This window comes from Macrotis lagotis, chromosome X (assembly GCF_037893015.1).
Source record: "Macrotis lagotis isolate mMagLag1 chromosome X, bilby.v1.9.chrom.fasta, whole genome shotgun sequence".
Classification (NCBI taxonomy): Eukaryota; Metazoa; Chordata; class Mammalia; order Peramelemorphia; family Peramelidae; genus Macrotis; species Macrotis lagotis.
The window spans coordinates 311,867,753-311,884,360 of record NC_133666.1 but is presented as its reverse complement, the minus strand read 5'-3'; the positions used below and the strand labels follow the sequence as shown (position 1 = coordinate 311,884,360).

Below are 16,608 nucleotides of genomic sequence, written 5' to 3'. Positions count from 1 at the left end.
ATACTTTCCCTTTCCCCATTCTTCTCTTGTGTGAAATTCAGTCCCAGGGAGAGTTTTTAAGATCTTGGGCCAAGGAATAGTTAAATTATGAAACCAACTAACTCTGAAGCAGTTTGATAAGGTTTCCACTACAGACATTTATAACACAATCATAAGGTATAAGGCAGAAGTAAAAACAGTTCTTAGCTTAACTACAAATTATGCAGATAAGAGACTATTATTAAAATGATTATTTTCAGTCGAGAGAAGAGTTCAAATAAATATAGACATCTGTAATATTTACCTAATCATAAAACCAATTCGTTTCACAAATTGTCTATAGCGTGCTCTATTGAAGGTTTCTAAACCTATAGCCAGAAGCTCCACTAATGAATTCGCAAAGGCAAAAATTTTCATCATCTCTTGAGGTCTTGTTGTTTCAGGTAAATAATCACCTATAAATTAACACAGAAAACATGGAAATTAAAGGATTACAAAAAGAAAAAATTATCAAAGGTATAGCACAAAAATTTCAAGGGACAAATCCACAGAGCATTTGACAGCTAAGGGATTGAGTTGACATTCATGGGAAGATATGTTAAGTATTCCAGACAAGTAAATGAATCCATGTAGAAAAAGCAGGAGGACTCTGATGAAATCTAGTAACTCACCAACAGGAGAGAAACAGGTGAAAAAATTAATAGAAATAATCCATAAAATAGGAAATAAACTAGATAAGAAAATATAAACAATGACAATCAAGATGATCCAAGAATATTGACACAGTATAGTTAACCACAGCACAAGTGAACAACAGAAAAAGCTCAAATAAGAATATTGACAAAAGCAGAGATATAAACACAAATTCAATTTTTTTTTCTTACAAAGAACATATTTAACACAAAGGCAGTCTCTTAACTGCAAAAAATTTGCAACTTCACCCATATTTGGAGGAGATCCCTTCCACTGAAATTCTCATATGAGTTCAAGGCCCAACTGAAGTATCAGCTCTTCTATGGAGCCTTGCTTCATCCCTTGGCTGAAGGAGACTTTTCTCTTTCTCAAACATCTAGTGCCTTTATGATATTTCCTATATATCTCATTCCTTACACTTTAACTACTTAAATTAATCCTACCAAATTACCTTATACCTTAATAGATTGCAGATTCTTTGGTAGCAAAAACTGATTCATTTTTATCTTAGTATTTAAACACTAGCTTGTCATTAGTAGCTGCTTAATAAGAATATTAGTTGAATTAAATGCAAAATTCCTCTCAATATTTTTCTTTAAGAAAAATTACCTGGGGCAGCTAGGTAAATGCAGTGGATAGAGCACTGGCCTTGAAGTCAGAGGTGGACCTGAGTTCAAATCTGGCCTCAGACACTTAATAATTACCTAGCTTGTGTGGCCTTGGGCAAGTCACTTAACCCTACTGCCTTGGAAAATCTAAAAAGAAAAAAAAAGAATCAATTTACCTTTCCCTTTAAATCCAAGGAAGTGTTTAAAGAGTTCATGAAATGGGAACTGTGACAAAATAGCAACCAAATCATCTTCACTTAGGAGAATCCAACTTGACTCAGGATCTTCATCCTAAAGGGAAAAATTCAAAAGTATTTCATTTGGTTTCACACAAAAATAACTAGAAGTTCTCTGGGCTTCTCTATTGATAAATTATCAATAAAATTCAAAAGATTTCTTCCTTTTCCAGCTACCAAAAGATAAGTAAGTTTATTCTTAAGTTAGGGATCATAAGTTTCAACTTAAGTTATAGCATTCTTCACTGCTAAGTCGATCTTCCAAGTGAAAAATATCTTTACTAAAATATCAACCTGGTGATATTGGAGTATATATATATGATAAGTGTACCTTTCTCCAATACACAGAAGTTACACCCACAAATGGATGATTTTTGTCTATAAGAAGCTGCTTCAGTAGACAGACTGCCCAAAGTTCTACCTAACTTTTAACTTTTTTTTTTAGTTAAAAGAGTTTAAAACAATCTAAACAGGATATACTTACATGGCATATATAGATCAAAATCTGAAATTTTATCCAGAAAAGTACAAGTCAATCAGATTGACTTATCTCTTCAATAAAGCAGAAACTGGTCCAAAACATAGATCTTGATAAAGATGACATATCAACTTCAACAAAGTAATGATACAGTTTCACAAATGTTTTAACCAAGTACACTCTTCTCTTTTAAGTTCCCTCCAAAGGATTTAGAAACTGAAACTTCAGAGACATCACAGTAAAGTATGGTAAACAGTAAATAATCCTTTCTTTTTCTTATCATCTAATCTATAAAGTTTTTTTGGTTGCCTATTTCTAGGATCAAATTCACTATGCTGAAATCACTGGAAAAGGTTTCTATTTCAGAAATTTGATTACCCTAATATTATCTTTATAAAATTTATTGTGCATATACTTCGGAAAAGCATGCTTTAAAGCTAACAAATCAGCTACTAACATAAGAATCCCATGTTCCTGATAATTTACCACTATCATATTACCTCCAACCAAATCTCAAAAGGAGGAACATTAAAAAAAAAAAAACAAAAGATGAGCTTTTCCCTTTGGTTACAACTTTAAGTGTCTAGCTACAATAACAATTCAGAAATATATTAACTACTACCAACAAAAATATGACGGCTGCACCTTTGACATGCAGCTGCTGCCTATTCCAAACTTTTTAACTGATTAGAGAAAGATTACTCTGAAAATGATTCTTTTAACCTTTCTAGTCAGATATGCCAGAATAAAGTAGTTCTAAGCACCACTGCATCTTGTCAACTGGAACTGCCTTAAATTGTTAACTTTATTAGCCAAGGACACTAAAAGATGTATTTAGATACCAACATACAAAAACTCCATCACGGGTGGCTAGGTGATGTAGTGGATAAAGCACCGGCCCTGGAGTCAGGAGTAGCTGGGTTCAAATCCGGTCTCAGACACTTAATAATGACCTAGCTGTGTGGCCTTGGGCAAGCCACTTAAACCCGTTTGCCTTGCAAAAAAAAAAAAAACTCCATCACAATGAGGACTGGAAAACTAAATTGTCACCAAAAACTTTTTATCTTTCAAATGTAATATCCAATGTTATAGTTTTCATTACAAATTTATAATATCTAAGTAAAACCCTGTCAAAATTTGGCTTATCACCCCAATTTGGATATACAAGTCAAATTCCATTCCTCCAAAGTAAAGAAAATTATAGTTGTATCATGGTTAGCTTTTTTTTTTTTAGGCATTTGCAAGGTAAATGGGGTTAAGTGGCTTGCACAAGGCCACACAGCTAGGTACTTATTAAGTGTCCGAGATCGGATTTGAAACCAGCTACTCCTGACTCCAGGGCCGGTGCTTTATCCACTGCGCCACGTAGCTGCCCCTCATGGTTAGCTTTTAAGGTAGGTGGTCAATTTTATCCTCCAACTAAATTTTACATTATGTTCAATTTTCAATCATTACCCTTATAAGTTAATAAAAGTATTATGATTATCAAAGTAAGTACCTCTTCTCCTCCTTCATCTACTAGTGTCCAGTTCCCAGACTCAGGCCCAGGGGAGGAAGATTTCCTTTCATTTGGTTTCATGTGACACATAAACTCAGCTCGATTTCTAAAAAAGGTAGAAAAATTACATGTCTGTCAAAAGCAGTGTTCACCTTAAAAAGGATATATTAACTACGGGTTTTCTTTTCATCCTAAGATACAACTTTACATTTTTTTTAGGTTTTTTCCAAGGAAAATGGGATTAAGTGGCTTGCCCAAGGCCACACAGCTAGGTCATTATTAAGAGTCTGAGACTGGATTTGAACCCAGGTACTCCTGACTTAAGGGCTTGGTGCTTTATCCACTGCGCCACCTAGCAGCCCCCATCCTAAGATACAATCAGATATAAAAAGCTTTTCAATTCTCTGAAAATAGAGAATAAAAGAAAAATAGAAAAACCCAAGTATACTAAAATCTAATTCCCAATGAAATATAAGCATAATAAACATATTAGCTTAAACTAGTAAACAATCTGAATCACAAAATATAAGAAAAACCAGTGACATAGTCCCCTATACAATCTCTGATTAAGCAACTACTATATGCCAAGCACTGGATTAGAGCTGGAGCTACAAGTTCCAAAATAAAATAAATTCCTACTTGCAAACAGCTTACATTCTAATGAGGGATACAAAAGAGTGCACAAATAAAATTTATGAGTAGAAAACAATTAAATACAAGGGAGTTTGGGAAGGTGTAAATAATCTAGCAGCGAAGAGGGCTCAAGAATAGTTGTAGCAGAAGATGATGCTTGAGCTCCATCCTACAGAAAGAGCTCCAGGGATTCTGTGAGACATGTAAGAAGGGCACACATTCCAGGCACAGATCCAGGATAGCAGAAGGATTGTCCTATGTGAGACAGGTGGGGGGGGGGGGCGCTGGAAAGTACAATAGAGGAAAACAACAGGAAACTACCAGAGTTAATTAAGTGGGGATGTCACATAGACAAATATAAGTTAAAGGAAAATTTCTTTTTTTCAGAGCATGCAATAGAATAACAATATACTGAAGTAAAGTAAAGTGTTAGGAAGCTGTGAAGTAATCTAAGCAAGATGTGAAGAAAGCCTGAATGAAGGTGTTAGCGGGATGAGCTGAAAGTAGGAATCATATGTGAGGGAGATTACGGAGGTAGAAACAGCAAGATTTAGCAACTGATTGGATATGGAAAGGAAGAGAGAGTGAAGAGTCAAGGGTAATAATAAGAATCAAACCCAGTCTAAAAGGATCATGATGACTTAACGAAATATGCAAGCTTACAAGAAAAGATTTGATGGGTTGAATTTGGTTTTAAATAATGACTTTGAAATGTCCCCAGAATATCCCATTGGAAATGTCCAATGGGAAAAAGCAATTCCAGATCCGGGAGAAATTAGAACTAGATATAAAGATCAATGAGGGGGCGGAGCGAAGATGGTGGCAGAAGAGCCTTTCCTAGGTACTCTCTCCAAAATATTTCAAAAATCTTAAAATTATGACTCTAACTGAATTTTTGAGAGACAGAACCCATAGAAAGATCCAGTGAGGCAATTCTCCAACCCAAGGTAACCTGGAAAATAGTGGAAAAACTCTGTTTCACTGGGTTAGAGGGGCAGCCCCAAAAGAGTGAAGTGAATAGCCTCCTGGGAACAGCCCCAGGGTGCCTGGGAGCAGTGGCTCCCAGCAGCAGAAGCAGTTTCTTGACCTGCACCCCAGGGAGTACCAGGCACGACTTGGAAGATCAGCGGGGAGACCTCTGTCAGAGTGAGCCTGAAGCCCAGGCCCTCAGGGAAGTTGCAGCAATCAGCTTGGTCCCAGCAATCAGCAAGCCCAGATCCAGGAAACAGAAGCAGGAGCCAGCAAGCAGGAACCTCCAAACAACTATGTCCGGAGTGCTCAGCCCACCAAAGGTAGGGGAATGAAGAGAGACTTCATAGGTTTGGGACCCCCAACCATGTTCAGATCCTGCTCCCAGTCTAGGCTCTGCCATAGAACAGGGACCCCAACTCAGCCCCATGGCAGAGGGATGCACTTGTGGTCATTCACAGACCAGGAGATCAGTCAGAACCTCACACGCTGAGGTCCTTGTGGCAGGATGTCCCAAAAATACTCAAAAGCTCAGGAAGCACCCCAAAACCAGGCACAGGTTGGGGAAATGAGTAAATAGATAAAAAAAGAAGAATCAGACCACTGACAAATACTTTGTCTATGATCCCAAAGAGGATCAAAATACTCAATCTGAAGATGAGGAAATACAAGCTTCTGCATCCAAAAACTCCCAAGAAAAATGGAAGTTGGGCTCAGGCTATGACAGAGTTCAAAAAAGATTTTGAAAATCAAGTAAGGGAGATAGAAGAAAAATTGGGAAAAGAAATGAGAGAGATTCAGGAAAAACATGAAAATGAAGTCAGCAGCTTAGTCAAGGAGATCCAAAAAAATGCTGAAGAAAATAACATGTTAAAAACCGGCTTAGGTCAAACGGATAAAACAGTTCAAAAAGTTATTGAGGAGAAAAATGCTTTAAAAAGCATTAGCTTTTTAAAAAATTAGTCAGATGGAAAAGGTGATAAGAATGCCTCTGAGGAAAAAAAATCCTTCAGATGTAGAATGGAGCCAAAGGAAGCTGATGACTTTACAAGAAATCAAGACACAATACTTCCAACACCAAAAGAATGAAAAATTAGAAGAAAATGTGAAACATCTCATTGAAAAAAAACACTGATCTGGAAAACAGATTCAGGAAAGAAAATTTAAAAATTATTGGGATACCTGAAAGTCATGATCAGGAAAAGAGCCTTGACATCATTTTTAAACAATTCCTACAGGAAAATTGCCCTGATATCCCAGAAGTAGAAGGCAAAATAGAAATTGAGAGAATCCACTGATCTCCCCTGGAAAGAGTTCCAAAAACCAAAAAACAACCCTTAGGAATATTGTAGCCAAGTTCCAGAACTCCCAAGTCAAAGAGAAAATATTACAAGTAGCCAGAAGGACACAATTCAAGTATCATGGAGCTGCAGTCAGGATTACACAGGACTTAATAGTAACTACATCAAGGGCTCATAGGGCTTAGAATATAATATTCCAGAAGGCAAAAGAGCTTAGAATGCAACCAAGAACCAATTACCCAGCAAACCTGAACATCCTCTTCCAGGGGAAAAGATGGACTTTCAGTGAAACAGGGGAATTTCAAATGTTCCTGCTGAAACGACCAGAGCTGAACAGAAAGTTTGACCTTCAAATAAAGGACTCAAGTGGAGTATAGAGAGTAGAGGAGAAGGGTAAATTATGAGGGAGTAATGATGATTAACTGCATGTATTCTGCATAGAAAAATGATACTAACAATACTCATATGAATCCTCTCATTTAATAGAGCAGGTAGAAGGAGCTTTTATAGATGAAGCACAGGAGAGTTGAATTTGAAGATATAATATATTGTAAAAATGGAGTCAATGGCTAAAAGGGAAATATACTGGGAGCAAGAGAAAGGAGAGGTGGAATAGGCTAAGATACTTCCTATAAAAGATTTTTTTTTGCAATGAGCTTTTGCAATGATATGGAAGGGGGGAAGATGAGGGGGAATGAGGGAACCTTCACTCTCATCAGAAATGGCTCAGTGAGGAAACAGCATACAAACTCAATAGGATATAGACATCTAGAGTAAAAAGGAGAGAAGGGGGATAGGGGAGGGGGATGTGGGTGATAGAGGAGAGAGAGGGTAGATCATAGGAGAGAATAGTCAGATATAACACATTATCTTTTTTACTTTTTGCAAGGTGCTGGGATTGGGTGGCCTGTCCAGCACCATGGGGCCAGGTGCTTGCTGGGTCTCTGGGGTGGTATACAGACTTGGGGGCCCTCTTGTCCCCAGGGCCAGTGCTCTGTCCATTACACAACTCAGCTACCCTATAGCACATTTTAGAAGAGGGACAGCAAAAGGAGAAAAAGAGAATATAGTATATGGTAGTGGGGAAGATTCAATGTAGGGAATTAAAATCAGCAACAGCAACTGTGAAAAAATATGGAAGTAACTTCTGTGATGGACTAATGATAAAGAATGCAATCCACGCGAGACAGAGTTGATGGTATCAGAACACAAACTGAAACACATTTTTTTTTGCCTCTTTCTTTTACTTTATTTCTCATGAGGTTCTATATTGTTGTGGGGGAGGGAGTATTATGTTTACTCTTAAATAAGAATATTTTAGTAATGTGTAAAGAATTGTGGGGCTTGAACAAAGAACAAAGACTATTACCTTTAATTTAAATAAAACTATCTTATTACACAATTTTGCTATCTCTTATACTTTGTTTGTTCCTTAAGGATATGATTTCTCTTTTATCACATTCAACTTAGATCAATGTATACCATAGAAACAATGTAAAGACTAAGACTGTCTTCTGTGGGGATAGGGGGAGGGAAGCAAGATTTGGGAAAAAAAACTGTAAAATTCAAAATAAAAACCCATGTGAGTTGATGAGATAACCAAGACAGAGATAGTAAGAGGAGGAAAAAAAAACAAAACCTTGGGAAATATCCACAGCTATGGAGCATTATATGGATGATGAACCAGCAAAGGAGATTGAGAAGAAGTGGACAGACGTGTAGGAAAAAAAAAAACAGGAAACAGTAGAGTTGTTATAACAAGGAGAAGAAAGAAGGTTCCAAAGCAAATGATGGACAGAATCAAATGTAACAAAAAGTTAAAGGAAGATAGGCTTTAGAAAAGATAGGAGAGGGCAGCTAGGTGGCGTAGTGGATAAAACACCGGCCTTGGAGTAGAGTACCTAGGTTCAAATCCGGTCTCAGATACTTAATAATTACCTAGTTGTGTGGCCTTGGACAAGCCACTTAACCCCATATGCCTTGGAAAAAAAAAAACCTAAAAAAGAAAAGAAAAAATAGGAGAAGGGGTGGCTAAGTGGTACAGTGGACAGAGCACCAGCCCTGGAGTCAGGAGAACCTGAGTTCAAATACGGCCTTAGACACTTAATAATTACCTGTGTGGCCTTAGGCAAGCCACTTAACCCCATTTGCCTTGCAAAAAAACCTAAAAAAAAATTTTTTTTTTGAATAAATAAATAAAAAAGATAGGAGAGACTCCTTTACAACATGATTAATATGGAAATATGTTTATAACCTATATTAGATTGCTGTTTGTCAAGGGGAGGGGAGAGGGAAGAGAAAAAAGGGAGGAAAATATGGAACTCAAAATCTTACAAAAAATAATTACTGAAAACTATCTTTACATGTAAGTTGGAAAAATAAAAAAATAAATTTATTTAAAAAAAACTGAAATCAAAGACACAGTTTCACATACCAAAAATAAAAAGGCAGGATATTTGAAAATGATGGGATTGTTCGCATTACACAGTTATCATAAATTACACGTTTTCAGACTTTTTTCAATGTATCAATTATGCTGCTTTATTTTTCTTTTTAAAAAATTTTGTATTTGTTATATGGGATGACTTTTGGGAGAGTGAAGGAAAAAGATAAAGGGATAACTATGATGCTATAAGAAACAGAAAACAACAATAAAATATCTAAAATAATATTTTTTTAAGAATCATTAGTATGGGGCACCTAGGTGGTGCAGTGGATAGAGCACCGGCCCTGTAGTCAGGAGTACCTGAGTTCAAATCCGGCCTCAGACAGTTAATAATTACCTAGCTGTGTGGCCTTGGGCAAGTCACTTATAACCCCACTGCCTTGCAAAAAAAAAAAAACCTAAAAATCCTTAGTAATTTTGGAGAGAGCAGTGATGATTTCAGAAACCAAAATGCAAAGGGACAAGGAGTAAGAAGGAACTAAGTAGCAGCACTTACAGAGAGGTTTCCTAAGAAGGAGACTGAGAAACAGAGAAGACAAAAGATGCTGTTTTGACATTAAAGATTTTAACAGTAGGGAAAACTGAGGCTTGTTTGAAAGCAGTATTGTAAGGGAGAGATTAAAGATTTAAGAACAAGAGAAGATTGAAACTGTTGGAGAAGATAAAAAATAAAAGATTCAAGCAACAAGCAAAGAGATTTGTCTGGGTAAAATGATCCACCTATTTATCAGATATTGGAGGAAAATAGGTTAGAGTAGGAAATGATGTAAAAGGATTTTTAAGAATCAGTCAATATTTGAGTAAAAAACAAACCAGATTATTTGAGTATTGTCATTATTAAAAAAAAAAAGCATTATTAACAAATGTCTCAGGACAACATTACATAGAGATGAAGAGGGGATCTGCCTTAAGGAATTAAAAAAATATTTGGTTCCATAGCAGGTACCAATTATAAAACATTTTAAGATTTGCAAAGTACTTTACAAATATTATGTCATTTGATGTTACAACAACCTTGGCAGGTAGGTACTGTTATCATCCCCCCTTTTACAGATGAAGAAACTGAGGCAAAAGTTTGTCCAGAGTCACACAGCTGGTAAATGACTGAGGCAGGAGTGAATTTGGGTAGCTCTGACTCCAAGTACAATTCTCTACCCACAGAATCACCTTTAAAATGCTATAAAACAAGAAATTTAGCATCTACAATTCAAAAAACATAGTGGTAGGACCTATAGGGGCTAAAGTAACAGAGAAGACAAGGTCCTAGTCATCAAAGATTATGGAATTTAGTTGTTTGATTTAAGTGTTAAAAAGTTTACCAGCATAAGCCAAGTTTTAGGTTCTCTTTGTTCTTCTTTCTCCCTCATAGATTCTATTCATTTTCTTCAATTTAATTGATGAGTCTAAAATTGGTAACTGCAGTCCTGTCCTTTATTCACATGGACTCTAATCAAATTTCTGCAAGTACCTATTGAGCATTTCAATGATTTCATAGTGGACTGAAACTTAAATCTAAAATCCAAATAATTACCTTCCTTCCTCAGCTTTAGATCCTGATTTCTATATTAATGGCACCATTACTCTCAGTTACTAGATCTCATAAAACTTTTTTTTTTGCAAGGCAAATGGGGTTAAGTGGTTTGCCCAAGGCCACACAGCTAGGTAATTATTAAGTGTCTGAGACCGGATTTGAACCCAGGTATTCCTGACTCCAAGGCCAGTGCTTTATCTACTGCGCCACCTAGCCGCCCAATCTCATAAAACTTTAAGTCCTCTTTGGTTTCTTCATTCATCAGGTTACCAAACTATTTCAGTGGTTTCTTCAGAGTGTCTCTCCCTCTCTTGTTTTGAAGGTTGATGAACTTGTTAGGGTAGGATGTTCAAGGGGATATCTGTTTGCATATTGAAGACCCCAAGTACTGAAACAAGGGTTTGAGTAAAAAGGAAATCTATTAGTTAATTATTGAACTCCCTGAAAAGAGAGGGAGAAGGACCTGAAATTTTGTAGGTGATCACAACAAGGATTTGGTCTAAGTGATAAAGATAAATAAAAAGAAATTCAAATGCCATCCCTTTGTCACATGATGGTGACAAAGGAATAGAACAGTGTCTGGAAGTTACATCAAAGAATTTGCCTATTTTCCCCCAATTCTTTGTGGAATAGAAGAAAAGAGGCACCTATTACCAGAAAAGGGAAGTTTACAAATGATAGACCAGCAGAAACAGGGAAATACTGGAAAGCATAGGAAGCTATGGAGTATAAAAGTGTAGAATTGAAACAGGGATGAAACTATGGGAAAAAGGAAAAAGAGAAGATAGTCTCCCTCTTAGGAGAGATGACTTTAAATCACAAAGATAAGAGTAACAGGAGCTGGAAATCAACCTACCCCAGAAAAGATAGTAACATGCTAATTAGGACCCTGCCTGTTCTTCTAAGGTCCTTTGATGAACAAAGTCTTTATGTGATGTTATATAACTCTGGTTCTCAAAGGCTCCAGAACTCTGGTAGTAGTTTCAAAGCACAGAAATATATGCCATCATTTATTTCTAGAGATCTTGTGTTGCAACACCTCCATGAAGTGTTTTGGGGCTACTATGGACCATACCATTCACTTCATTCCCCATTGTAAATACCTTCAAAATTTAACACTTGATATTGATCTTATCTCCCCACTCCCCTCTTCTTGAGGGCAGATATCTTATATTACTTTTAGCCCTTCACAGAATCTAGAACAGCATTGGACATATCATAACATTACATATCCATTAATTACTTAAAATTCATCTTGTACATTCTTTTTTTATATTGATCTGTATTCTATTCTAAGCAAATTCATCTAGCCTCATTTTAAAGTGTTCCATATTCTAAATTACCAGTCTACCTCACTTTAAATAATCTAATACACTCAAATCTAGGTATACGCAAAAGATAAAATAAAAAATGATAACTCATTTTAACAAAGATTATAAACATCAGGCTCCCTTTATAGAAGGGGAGGACAGTTGGATCTCAATGGATTAGAATTTCTGGGATCCAAGGAAGGCTAATCTTTACTAGATCAAGTAAAAGATTCAATTGGACTCAAATCTAAAGGAAAATCAGTAATGCTAAATTACTGGAGTTCCTACAGTTCCTTTGGCAGAGCTCCTCTGAACATGGATGGATTTTTAAAAGACAATAATCAAATGTAAGCCAGTATTTTAAACTGTAGTGCAAACCTCTTCCACACTTACTTGACAGGAGACATAAGCAAGGCAAGGGACTGCATAAAATGAAATACTCCTGATGAATTATTCAACACTTTTATCTGAAATCAGAAAAGAGGAAAAAAAGGATTAGAGAAGACCAACAACCTATCTTATTTAATAGCAGTTCATCAGTACTGTAAAGAGGAACAAGGAGTTTTTAAAGACTAGCAGGAGGAAACTAGAAACAAAGTTTCGATGAAATCTTGGCAGCCTCCAGAAGTTTTGTGATATTTTTGATCAGTTGCATTTGGAATCTAGAAGAGGCCTAACAGTCCACATTAATTAGCTATATAGCAAAAGAAATGGACCAGCATTGGAAATTATTAAAGAAAACTATTTTCAAGCAAGATGTTCACTTCTTTTCATAAGTGCTACCAAAAAACTTGGAATGGTTTAAAATTTGGCATGCTTTTATTCATTAGCTTAAAGAGCTAATGAAAAATGAAATGGTCTAAGGAATAGCATCAGAAAGGTAAAAGCATGAAACAAGGCAGCCTCAATAAGTTTTCTGACAACGTTTTTCCTCATCTACATTTGGAATTTAGAAGAGGCCTAACAGCACATATCTATCAGCTATACAGCAAAAGAAGGAATAAGATGAGAAAAGATAGGGTAGCATTTGTAATTTAAATCAGAGATTATCAAAGAAACCTTTTTTTTCCAGGCAAGAGGTTCACTTCTTTTTATAAGTGCTACCTAAAAACAAAAAACTTGGAATGGCTTAAAATTAGGCAAGCTTTAATTTTACTCCCCAATCTATCTCGGCTTAAAGAGTTAATGAAAAATAAAATGTTCTAAAAAGCTGCATAAGAAAGGTAGGAGAAGCAAAGGGCATGGATAATCCACCAAATGAATCATCAACTCCTGAATATATAAAATTTGACTACACAAATCCATCACCCACCATTGGAGATTAAATAGCATTGAGTTGGTCTCTATTAAATCTCATTATATTTTCCAGGAGGTGGGATGGAATATAAAAACTTTGAAATGTTAGGTTGAGTACTACTGAATAAGCCTCTGCTATGCCTCACTGAACAGATTTTGCAAAATTAAATTCCACTGAATTTGTTCCAAACTAGAAAACCACTGAACTTCAGTAATTCTATTTTATTATTTCATCTCTGCTGAACTCAAGAAGAAACAGTTCCAACAGGCTCTAAATATATTCAATCTTTTCATTCTTTATGTAATACTTTTGAAGGTAAACTTTTTGCTATTCTTTCTTATAAGGGCATTGGAAAAACTTTAACCAGAAAAATATCTGCATACTGCACCATTTGTTACAAGAAAGTCACCAGAACATATATATATGTATATACCTGAATGAAAGGAACTGCCCATTTACTAACACCAGCCGGACAACGAAGAATATGGTTTAAAAGGAATAGATGATCTCCAGGGCATCCAGCTCTTTGTAACACTGATACCTGAACAATATAAAAGATAAATAATCTAATTATTCAAGAAAAATAAAGGAAAATTTGTTGTGAACATGAGGAGCTTACTATAACAGCAGAATCTTATCAAGTCAAGACACTAATAGAGATTACAGAATTTAAAATCAGAGGACTTGGTTTAAGACCCCAGCTGCGCAATTTATTATCTATATAATTTTGGGCAATTCATTTCCCCTTTCCAAGTACCAGTTTTTTTTTATCTATAAAACAAAGGGGCTTAATTAGAAGATCTTTAAGGGGTTTTACAGTCAAAGTCTATAATGATTTGTCATTTATTATCATATTAAGTGAATACACATATATCACCTTTCAAAAGACACATGTGCCATTTCACTATACTAAAATGGAAACTAAACAAAAAACAACCTTAAAATGCTGGGATTTCTACCATTTTAGACCCAATGTGGGCCTATAAATGCTCCAAATGGGTCCAATTTGATTGCCTTATAAGTACAAATCCCTGAAGGTTCTTGGTCATGTGTTAGAATGAAAAATACAAATTATGAATAGGTTAAATATCTATTTTTGACATAATCAACATGTTGTATGAGGAAGATAGTCCCAAATATATATGAAATTCAGTGAAGGTCAAGATATTCTCTTTGATAGATTGGAATTGGCAATCTATTAGTTTTTTAAGCATTTTTCATGCATTTACTTTCTTCTTCATTCTTTCAAGAAACTAGTATTTATATCAATAAGATCACTAAAAACTAACAGCAAATAATATATTTTTATTAAGTTTTATATTGAAAGGTAATCTATACTTTAAATGAATTTCTAGGCTTAAAATTTGCTTGAGTATTATCCAGCATTACATTCCTTTCCAAAAAGGTTCAGACATCAAAGTAACTGAATTCAATTATTAAGAAAAGACCTTACTGGGACAGCTAGGTGGTACAGTGGACAGAGTACCAGTACTGGAGTCAAGAGGACTGTGTGACCTTGGGCAAGTCACTTTACCCCACTGCCTTGCAAAAAACAAACAAAAAAAGACCTTATTTTCCTTAATCATATAATAAAATACCTCTAAATGTTAACAAGAGGGGAAAAAAAGATACAAAAAAAGTACTAGTACAGTAGGGGAAAGATAATTTCTCGGAAGAGAAACTGGACGAAAATAAAAGCAGTGACCTCACATATTTCAGAAGGTAGGAGGGAGACATAGAAAGCACTACTAGCCATCCATCCCTTACCAATTTCTGTAGCCAAAGAAGAACATCATTGTAGAATTGTGTATCTTCTATAATTCTTCGTGTGAACATAAATAAAACACTAATACACTCCTTCAGGTGACACAAATCAGATGGGACACTTTCTGCCTGTTTACAAACTATAAATTAAAAGAAAAGACAATGAATCCTACACAGATGGTTTTTAGTAGCATCCTGAAGTACTTAATAAATTCTAAAACTTTAAAAAATACTTTTATTTCAACATATTTTGCATTATTAACAAGCTAATTCCAAATCTTTTTATACTTAATAAAAATATAGTAAATGGAGTTGTACACTGATCCAGTCATTCTGGAGAGCACTCTGCAACTATGCCCAAAGAACAACAAAATTGATCATACCCTTTGACCCAGCAATACCAATACTAGGCCTATATCTAAAAGAAACCATAAAAAATAGTAAAAGTCCCATATGTTCAAAACTATTGATAGCAGCTTTTTTTGTAAGGCAAAGAAATGGAAATTGAGAGGATGCCCATCAATTGGGGAATGGATGAACAAGTTGTGGTATATGAAGTATGCTATGGAGTACTATTGTTCTATAAAAAACCATGAATGATTGGACTTTAGAGAAGCATGGAAAGAAATTACATAAACTGATGCTGAGTGAAGGGAGCAAAACCAAGAGAACATTATACATAATAACTACAACACTGTGAGATGATTAGCTATGATGGATGAAGCTCCTCTCAGCAGAGATCAAGGGCAACTCTTGAGATCTGCCTTTCACATACGGAGGGGGGAAAAAAAAACACAGAACAGGAATGCATAGTATGTTGTTTTTTAAACTTTTATCATTTTTTTCCTTCCTATCTCATGGTTTTCTTTCTTTCCCCTTAGCTGTAATTCCTCATATGCAAAATGACGAATATGTAAACATAAATGTATAATGTACAACTTTTGCCAAACTGTTGCATTGTAGAGGGGGGAGGGAAGGGAGGGAAAAGGAAAAATGTATAACTCATAAATTTTTCAAATGGACGAATGTTGAAAAACTACCATAGTATGAAACTGGAAAACTAAATAAAATTACAATTAAAAAAATATAACAAATCAATGAAGAAATGAACTTTAAAAATACTGACTATTCCTCAGAAAAGATTTTAAAATAAACTTGGGCAGTCATTCTAACATGTGGGTAGAGCACTGGCCCTGAAGTCAGGAGGACAAGATTTCAAATCCAGCCTCAGACACTTAGGAAATTATTGCAATAATCTAGTCAGAAGATGAAGGAATGAATTAAATTACATCCAAAAAGATCTAAAATTCGATGTTTCTGTGATTCAATATAATATTAACCTCATCATCCACCATCAGCTACTTTCTGAAAAGTCACAATAGGACGGCTAGGTGGCGCAGTGGATAGAGCACCAGCCCTGGAGTCAGGAGTACCTGAGTTCAAATCCGGCCTCAGACACTTAATTACCTAGCTGTGTGGCCTTGGGCAAGCCACTTAATCCCATTACAGAAAAAGAAAAAAAATTTTAAAAAGTCACAATAGTATAAACATCTAGGTCATGTAATAATATAAAATCAAATTGTAAAGTCTGAATTGAAAAAAAAGTCAAACAGAGGAGTGATCAATGGAAGAGACGAGAGGATCATCAGCTTAAGGTTCAAAAACTACAGATGTGGGACAGCTAGATAGCACAGCGGAAAGAGCACTGATCCTAGACTCAGGAGGACCCAAGTTTAAATCTGTTCTCTGAACTTAATAATTACCTAGCTATGTGACCTTTGGCAAGTCACTTAACCTCAGTGCCTTGCAAAAAAAAAAAAGCTACTAATGTACTATTCAGGAACAAAAAGCACATAAATTTGGAT

General features: G+C 35.5%; 1 protein-coding gene across 3 annotated transcripts in view; it reads right to left on the bottom strand.

Moving 5' to 3' along the window:
* EPG5 (ectopic P-granules 5 autophagy tethering factor) overlaps window positions 1-16,608 on the bottom strand; it is a 140,212-nt gene that overhangs the window by 106,966 nt on the left and 16,638 nt on the right. For all 3 annotated transcript variants that reach the window (XM_074201649.1, XM_074201647.1, XM_074201648.1), the window contains exons 4-9: window positions 14,747-14,883; window positions 13,413-13,520; window positions 12,076-12,149; window positions 3,493-3,598; window positions 1,457-1,571; window positions 284-434 (exon numbers count right to left, since the gene is read on the bottom strand). In XM_074201649.1, the coding sequence (XP_074057750.1) occupies window positions 284-434; window positions 1,457-1,571; window positions 3,493-3,598; window positions 12,076-12,149; window positions 13,413-13,520; window positions 14,747-14,883 (691 nt within the window). The remainder of the gene's footprint in view (window positions 1-283; window positions 435-1,456; window positions 1,572-3,492; window positions 3,599-12,075; window positions 12,150-13,412; window positions 13,521-14,746; window positions 14,884-16,608) is intronic.